This window comes from Haliotis rubra, unplaced genomic scaffold (assembly GCF_003918875.1).
Source record: "Haliotis rubra isolate DU_JTF1 unplaced genomic scaffold, ASM391887v1 Scf498, whole genome shotgun sequence".
Classification (NCBI taxonomy): Eukaryota; Metazoa; Mollusca; class Gastropoda; order Lepetellida; family Haliotidae; genus Haliotis; species Haliotis rubra.
The window spans coordinates 780,254-789,431 of record NW_025767188.1 but is presented as its reverse complement, the minus strand read 5'-3'; the positions used below and the strand labels follow the sequence as shown (position 1 = coordinate 789,431).

At 41.5% G+C, this 9,178-nt stretch overlaps 2 protein-coding genes across 3 annotated transcripts in view; both read left to right on the top strand.

Annotated features, from left to right (window-relative positions):
• LOC124291625 overlaps window positions 1–9,178 on the top strand; it is a 94,019-nt gene that overhangs the window by 35,299 nt on the left and 49,542 nt on the right. The gene's annotated exons all lie outside the window — the stretch shown is intronic.
• LOC124291622 (protein wech-like) overlaps window positions 2,492–9,178 on the top strand; it is an 81,596-nt gene continuing 74,909 nt past the window's right edge. The window contains exons 1-3 of one of the 2 annotated variants that reach the window (XM_046728674.1): window positions 2,492–2,718; window positions 7,688–7,981; window positions 8,664–8,894. In XM_046728674.1, the coding sequence (XP_046584630.1) occupies window positions 2,694–2,718; window positions 7,688–7,981; window positions 8,664–8,894 (550 nt within the window). In that variant the 5' untranslated portion in view covers window positions 2,492–2,693. The remainder of the gene's footprint in view (window positions 2,719–7,687; window positions 7,982–8,663; window positions 8,895–9,178) is intronic. The other variant, XM_046728675.1, reaches the window with a different exon arrangement.

The following is a 9,178-nucleotide window of genomic DNA, read 5'->3' as shown; positions in this document are numbered from 1 at the left end:
ACCAAAACCAGACCAGAAGCCATCAGTGCCAAGTCCCTCCTGTGTCCATTCTGCAGGAAGATGACGAAAGTGTCTGACCCTGAGAAACCAGTGGAGGAGTGGGCGGATGACGTCAAGCCTATCTTTGTCATCCAGGGACTGTTGGACTCGTTTGGGCCTGGATCTAAAGGTGAGTATTTGTGGGTTGTACTAATATACGAGTTGTTTGTGATCAGGTAACAGGATAATTGATTATACATAATGGGAACATATGCGGACCTTAGAAGATATTTAGCAATTTGTGGCTCCTGTGATATATATAAAACTGTTCCTGATGTTGTTTGTAAGGAATGAGTACAAAACGAACATGTACAGTGGACATGTGTTTCTCTATCAAGAGACAGTATGTGAGAGGCGACACGACTCAAGATCTACCTCAGAAACATTATTCTTCATCCGAACAACAACGGATGAGACAATTCAAAACATATTTACATTACTGAGACGTGTTCTGATGTTTCTGATATATTTTCACACCTCATAATGCGCCACATCTTGTCCAATTATACGTTGTGATGCCACCAGGTAAATATAAATACATGAATGAATGGTTATTTCAGATACAACTAACTGCAGTTATTGTAAGGAGGAAGGGGAGACAACTCCAGCTACATCTTGGTGTTCTCTTTGTGACGACGCACTGTGTGAACGATGGAGACGGATGCACCAACGAATCCCCTCTTCCCGTCACCATGACGTAGTTGACCTATCTGGAGAGACAAGGGCCAAGGTCAAGAGAAAGGTCATGTGTAAAGTTCACAAAAATAAAAGGATCAAATATCTTTGTAAAGATTGTAACACAGCTGTTTGTCAAACATGCTGCACGATCCATCACAGGAAATGTGAGTTGGTTGTTGAAATCGAGTCAGAGATTCCTGCAATGAAAACCGAGCTGAGAAAGAATAAAAAGAATTTGTTAAAGAAACACAATGAGATGAAAAAACACATGTTGGAAAACAAACCTACAAAGTCGGTGAAGAATTGGCTCGTTATGTACAAATAGAATCAAATATCAAGTCTGCAAGTCTCACAGCAATAGAGGTTATCAAAGCCAAGGAACGGAAACTTCTGTCTGAACTGAAAGAGATGTCTGACAGACACATTGGACAACTGAAGGCAGACATAAAGTCAGGTGAGATGTCAGTACAGATGTACCAACAACAGACTGAGCTGATAGACCAGGCTCTACAATCTGAGTGTGACATGGATGTGTATGAGATGTATCAGGGATGTGAGGCCGGTGATGTGGAGGCTGTCGGAGTCGTAGACGTGAAGGAGAAGGGAAGAATAGACAGGATAACATTCAGACAGGACACGGACAAGCTGAGTAGAGAGCACTGGAAGATCTCCATCTGGGTGAGATACACGTCCAGTATGACGATGTGCTGGACCTGAAGGCTGCTCCTGTGTTACAGGACACCATTGACGTGCTGGACCTGAAGGCTGCTCCTGTGCAGCTGGACACTGCTCCTGTAGGAGGATGCCCCTGTGACCTGACGTGACGGTGCTAGAGGTGAATGGTACAGACACAGTGGTAGTTACAGACTACAACAACAACATGGTAAAGTCCTTCTACACCAGGAACAGTCAGACAGGTCACAGCAAGCTCAGTCTGGGAGGTAGACCATGGGGTATAACAAGGCTGAAACACAACCAGGTGGCTGTCACTGTGCTGGATACCAGTCAGATTGTAACAGTTGAAGTGAACCCTGACCTGGTGCTGCTGTCGACCATCACAACCAGCAAACAGTACTGGGGTATAACGTCTCTGACACCATCAACACTAGCAGCAAGTTCCCACTCCCCTCCCTGTGTTGATATCCTGGATATGTCGGGACACGTGCTGAAGTCAGTTTGTCCTGGCCACAGAGGTGGAGACATCTTAAAGTATCCCAGCTTCCTCTGTACCACGAGGACAGGAAACATCCTGGTGTCTGACTGTGGAACCAAGTGTGTCGTGTGTCTGACCCCCGAGGGAGATGTGGTGTTCAACTACAGACCTACAGGAGACACAGCACTGAAGTATCCACGTGGTATCACAAGTACCAGCACAGGCGACATCCTGGTGACAGACTACTCACAACACAGAGTCATCCATCTGACAGAGTCAGGACAGTTTGTTAGAAACATACTGACATCACAGGATGGTGACCAGTATCCAAGGGGACTGTGTGTTGGTGGTCGTGGTCGTATGTACTTGTGTACATCAGATGGAGTGAAAGTATTTACATGCTGTAAGTGAGGGAACGTGTCACAATCCCTTTCAGTATATAGTATATAGTTATATGTTACTTGGAGGAATATGATGTGATATACTTCAGGAACATGAAATCACATTTTTTACCCTTGTGTTTAATCTTAAGGTCTCAAACATATTACTGATTACTGTGTGGAAATGTTTTCGTCACAATATGACTGAAATACTGCTGATGTGACGTTAAATATCCCCATGTCTTATTCAGGTAAACAGCTGACCTGCCTTTGCATGTGTTTATGATGGACCCCCCAGGTTGGGCAGGATAAGCTCACATTTCCATGAACACCTAGTAGATAGGGATTCACAAACACATGCTCGTGATATTGCTGAAACCTCACAACCGACTCTCCTCTTGACAGACGCTTCATGTGAATATTGAACGGGCAAAACATGCTGCATGCCTCTGGAGCTTGTCTCAGGAGGTAATCGAGACGTGTTATTCACAGGAGTTATATTCTATATGATGTATACAATACTTACAAACAAAGGTCGATGGTAGATCGATGGTAGAAATGTCAATACTGATACGATTATATACATGCTGTTACAGGTCGAATATTGATGAGCGGAGCGTTAAGCTGCAAACACCCAACAAAATAAAAACCGAAAAACTCATTGTTCAAAAATAGCAGAAACATTAGACCAAAATGACCTTTACCTTTAGACTGCCACAATTCACACGACCAGTTGAGCTTTGACTTTTATTCATTTAAAGGTCTTGGTATTTGGGTTCAGTGTGAAATGGTAACGGATGATGTCATGCTGTACTTGGACCCTAACGCGCCATTCTAATGGGTCTTGTTCATATTGGAACATGGACTCTGGTTTTAATAGAGATTTGCAGTGACTATGGAAATAAGTTTCGTCCCTTTTCTTTATAATTTGAGCTGAAACTAATGCTAAAAGTGCCAAAGCCTCTTCCAGAAAGTGACCCCTTCTGTTAGATTATCATACAGTGGTGGAGGTTAAAACATTCGTACTCAGTGTCACTCTATGCCGGATTCTGAAACAGTTGTCAGGCTTCTCATATTCCACTAGAGCATATTGGTGTAAACACAACCATATTTACATTGTGTCAGTGTATAGAGAGCTGAGTCAGTGTTCAGATTCATGCGAGGAAGGCCAACATTTATTATATTGTTTTTTCACATGCTTTCATTTTGGACAAATTGTCCTGATCCTTTGAACATATATATACAACCTTGTGTCTGTGGTCCAAATGAAATACATGCTGTATAGATAAAGTAATGATGTCGAGAAGGATACTAGGTACACATTTGAAATATGTCTATGTGTGGTGCGTAGCTTCATTTTAGCTATTATTCTTGTCACCTATTCTCAGTTGTCACTGTGGACATTAAAATACACTGTGTGACTGAATACGTCCAGTTTGTCCGTTTGTAAATGTACTGGCCATTTCATCTGATTTTGGAACTTTTGAATAAACATACATATTCAAACATATTTAGTGCGCGTTTGTGTGTGTGTGTGTGTGTGTGTGTGTGTGTGCGTGCGTGCGCGCACGTGTCCAGGAGGACAAAAGCTAACCTTGAGGACCATAAACGTTTTGTTGGTTATCCAACCTGTAACCAGTTCAAACAACAGTCACATGGAGCCAGGGCCCTGCTCCATCAGGTCCATCAGGTCCATCATGACTCCAAGCTTACAGTGAGGAAGGTAGTAAATGGTTTTGTTGGGTTATCCCACGTGGTAACCACTTCAGACAACAGTCACATGGAGCAGCTCCATCAGTTCCACCAGGTTCAAGCTTACTGTGAGGAAGGTAGTAAATGGTCTGTTGGTTATCCTACCTTGGAACCCCTTCAGGTAGCAGCCACACTGATTGTTCCACGATGTTCATTGAAGCGTCAGAAACATTTGGACTGAATTTGTGAAGAGATGACTCCAAGCTTACTGTGAGTTCAGCAATAGACTGGCAGCAAATATCACCTTGACACTCAGAGCATTCTACTTTCACCAGCTGTCTGGTGCTGATGGTGTCTGTGACTCATGTCCAGCCTTTACAGGGGTCACTTTAGTGGGAAGATTTTTTGTCTTGATACCCATGAGAAGAGATTGATTGAAGTAATATGCACAGGATGTTCATCTCAAAAGGATAATTAAACTGACACAACCAGGTACATATTGATTGAGGAAGCAATCTATGTAACCTTTGATGTCACTGATTCTGCTACTCAGTAAACACTAACAATCTGTCAGGATTATGAAAAACAATACAGCAAGCCTGAATTAATCTTGAAAATTGCTTCTTTAATGTCCTTTATTGAATGTTTTAAACCCCATATAGCCATTCATATTCATATCCTAACTATGTCTGTTTGTATTGTTGTTTTAGTTCTTCCTGCGGACCTTACATTGATTTTAGATATACACGTCCTACGATCATGATCAAGCATCAAATGCAATACATTTACCCGTCATTGACGAAATATCACATTTTCGTAAACTGTTCTTACAGTACGATAACTTGGAAAATCATAATTGATTTCGTTGTTGATAAGCAAATATCGGGCCTTCTCAACAGACAACTGCCCTGAGATGTCAAATTATAGGTATGCGAGCAAAATGATGACATGTCACCGAGGGTTGTTGCAAGAGATGCTGTTTGCTATGCATCGGCTATCATCTGTGACTCTCACATGGATGTAAACTAACCTTGTGACGATCAGACAAGATCTGAATGGACACTGACAGCTCAAACAGGTTCGTTGTGAATAGAAAAGTGACAAAATCCTTTACACATCCACAAGAAATAGCTGCTAAAAGAGGAGATTCTATAATTGGGACTATATTAATTGTGACTATAACAAATTATAAAAACCAACCTCAGAACACAATGCCAGTCTTTATAGACGACAATGCTTGCATCGTGCAAGTGGTGTTGGTCATTCTTACATCAGGCAGCGACAGCAAAACTACCGTGGCGCTACAGGAGTCCAGATCTCAATACCAAAATTATCATAGATCCATGGAAGGTTTGTTAACTGAGTTTAAACAAAATGAGTGACATTTGAGCTGAAAGCACATAGTGCTCCTAGAGTTAACAACGAAAGCATGATAAATATAAGATTCTGAACTATTCAGCAAGAGATATACCGCACCAATGTGATATAGCTGCGCGTCCACACAGTTTAGGAGTTTATGGATGTGATATGTTCATGAGCTTTCTTCCATCCTGTCTCCACAATCATGACCAGTCTATTACAGATTAGAGAACTGGGGTGTGAAACAGAAGATCTTCGAGGAAGTGTAAGCATCACCCAGTTTGATATATTTGTGTAGATTGTCCGTCAAATACAGGGCATCTCCTCACTTGTATATTACCATTAATTGCTGAGTGGGTCAATCTTTAGCTCCTCAGTATCACAGGATGGACACTGTGAAGTGGCTTCATCAATTGTGTCATGGGGTATTTCTTCGCTTGTGAATGCATACATCATTTCAACGTTACCGTTTATTAACCTTCACAGAACAAATACCAATCCTTAACATAAGGTTCAGATTGATTAAACAAAAGCATTACATCTTATACGTACAGTAGAATACTGGGATTCCTCATCACGTCCGACATCCAGTGTGCCCGATGTAGTTATATGCACTAAGCTCTCACGTTATGAACTATAAGCTTCGTATGTTCGCTGCAACTGTGACGTTACTGTTTAATATCTCAGTGAGGGATGTTCCAACACTGATTTAACATGGTAAGATGAGAGAGTCGGCTGAGGTCAATCTTGTATTTCTTTAATGTTGTCACAGCTTGAATTAAGTCAAACAAATGATGCTCCTGCGATCGATGCAACAGGCAATTTAAAGTGTAATATATTTACAAAAGATGTCAACTGTTACAGTTCATACTAAAAATGTAACCTACAATTGCGCTATATCCAATTACTGTCATGTGGACTTGCCAGAGTCATCAGTATCAAACCTATGACAACCTGCAAATACATGCTGGTTGTGTGTTGTTAACGCCACACTCAGCGAGATAACGATCCAGGATACAACTTCATGTTATCAGCTAAGTCGACTACAGATTGCTGGTGACCTATTGTAACCACGAAATGACTCTTGACCGGGCTGCATGTAAAACCAAGACTGCACCGGGCAATCAACACCAACCCACCCTGTTGAGTCACAATGTCACGTCTGTAGACAGGACAGAATGGATAATACATATCTTTGTAGATATTGAAAACTCACATTTTTCAGCTTCCTTCACCTGTACGGTTATTATTTCCTGACTATTGTCACAAAAGGGGGGTGTTTTAAAGTGAGGTGACAGAGATGTGTCTGTGTGAATTATAATAAACCGCATCCGTATTCGGATCTACGGAACCTGACACACAAAGCTCATGTCTTAATCAAACCAAACACGTTTTCACAACGGGAACTGTGTGTAGTCGATGCAGACTACACGACACATGTATTCCCGTCGATATCGAAGTCCAAGTTCCACAAAGGTATATCACACCTGACCATAGCCGCCCCTTGTTACGCCAGCTGATTGCCTCAGGTAGGTCCGTGTTGTCTGTAGCTGGGTATTTGTGAACTATTGTGTATTGGGAAGGAACAACGGTTCGTCAAACTCGACAACTATCTAGAGACAGATTCTCATAACCTGATATCTGACTGAATTATACATCTGGGATAACCATATTAATTCGAGGATCTACGTTCAACATTTTCTCTTATCAGCCTGTTGACTTCAATACTGAGACCTGTTGACGTATGTACGATTATTAGTGGCTATCATATATGCTACGATACAAAGCAGGGGAAATTACTTCCACATGGCCAGATTATTCTACATCTCTGTTCATCTCGTACAAAAGCAAAACAAGGACGATACAAATAGAGTGGGAGTATAATTTGATAATAATAACATAACACAATAGTATAAACATTCTACTGTAGCTCAACGGATGCAGTATCAAAGAGGAAAGTTGGACAGAATCAAACCAACAGACGGTCTTTTCCCTCCATCCTATGATATCCAGCTTCTAACGCTTCTAAAATACAGGATTGTTTGTGTATAACGTGAAATATGTGAGGGAATGGCTGTTCCATGTTTTACGTATGACCAGAAATACAGAGCCACCCACACAAGCTCACATCATACACACACAATACACACGGCCCAGTTACAACCCTTCTACCAATACAATATCTCATTGATTATAGGATCTACATACATCCGAAATTATGTTTTCACTCGTTCATTATTTCAAGACAGGATTTACTTGACATGGATTTGTAGTTTTTCATCTGTCAGTAAATCAGGACTACAAATATGGTCGGTGTTGGTTTGATGAATGTGGTTTGTATAGTGGATATTATGTTCATGTCGTGCCTGTTGTCGTTTTGTCGGAGAGATGGCGACCTCCCAGAAGTTGACCGAACACTTCCTGACATGCACCATATGTACAGAGGTGTTTGACAAGCCCTGTACACTTGTGTGTAATGACACCTTCTGTCGGAAATGTGTCGTCAACTACACCAAAACCAGACCAGAAGCCATCAGTGCCAAGTCCCTCCTGTGTCCATTCTGCAGGAAGATGACGAAAGTGTCTGACCCCGAGAGACCAGTGGAGGAGTGGGCGGATGACGTCAAGCCTATCTTTATCATCCAGGGACTGTTGGACTCGTTTGGGCGTGGATCTAAAGGTGAGTGTTTGTGGGTTTTACTAATATACATGTTGTTTGTAAGCAGGTAAAAGAATAATTACTTTTACGAAACTGGAATGTTTGTGGAATTAAACGGTATTAAGTAGTATGTGACTCCTGTGTTAGATAAAACAGTTTGTTTGTGAAAAATGTGCACTTGTATTGTGGATATGTGTTTCACAGGCGCATAGCAAGCCAGTTTATTTTTTCGAGTAGGCCCGATAGGTTACAAAGCTATATTTAGATAGTATTGAGGGCTTGTTCAACATTTTTGGCAACAACCATGTGTAAGCCCGGGCTTTTTTATAATGGTAGTTCCGCCCCTGTTTCATTAGCAAGAGACAGCATGTCAGAGGTGACATGATCTAGGGTCTACCTTATAAACATTATTCATGACCCGCAGAACAACGTGTACGGTGAGACAGTTCCCAACTGTTTTCCAAAACGTTTCAACCTGAGACGTTCTGATGTTTGCGATTCATTTTCTAACCTGTGTGGGGATTAAACATGATGCGCCATGTCTAGCCTTATGATACATTGTGATGTCACGAGGTTAATATCACCACATCAAGCCCTATAATACATTGTGATGTCACGAGGTTAACATCACCACATCTAGCACCTATAATACTTTGTGATGTCACCAGGTTAATATCACCACGTGGATAAATGGTTATTTCAGATACAACTAACTGCAGTTATTGTAAGGAGGAAGGGGAGACAACTCCAGCTACATCTTGGTGTTCTGTTTGTGACGACGCACTGTGTGAACGATGTACCCGGATGCACCAACGAATCCCCTCTACCCGTCACCATGATGTAGTTGACCTGTCTGGAGAGACAAGGGTCAAAGTCAAGAGAAAGGTCATGTGTAAAGTTCACAAGGACGAGAATATCAAATATCTTTGTAAAGATTGTAACACAGCTGTTTGTCAAACATGCTGCACTATCCATCACAGGAAATGCGACATGGTAGTTGAAATTGAGTCAGAGATTCCTGCAATGAAAACCGAGCTGAAAAGGAATAAAGAGAATTTATTAAAGAAACACGATGAGATGAAAACATATGTTGGAAAACAAAACTCCAGGGTCAAAGAAGAATTGGCGCTTCACCTAAAAATAGAATCAAACATCAAGTCTGCAAGTCTCACAGCAATAGAGGTGATCAAAGTCAAGGAACGGAAACTTCTGTCTGAA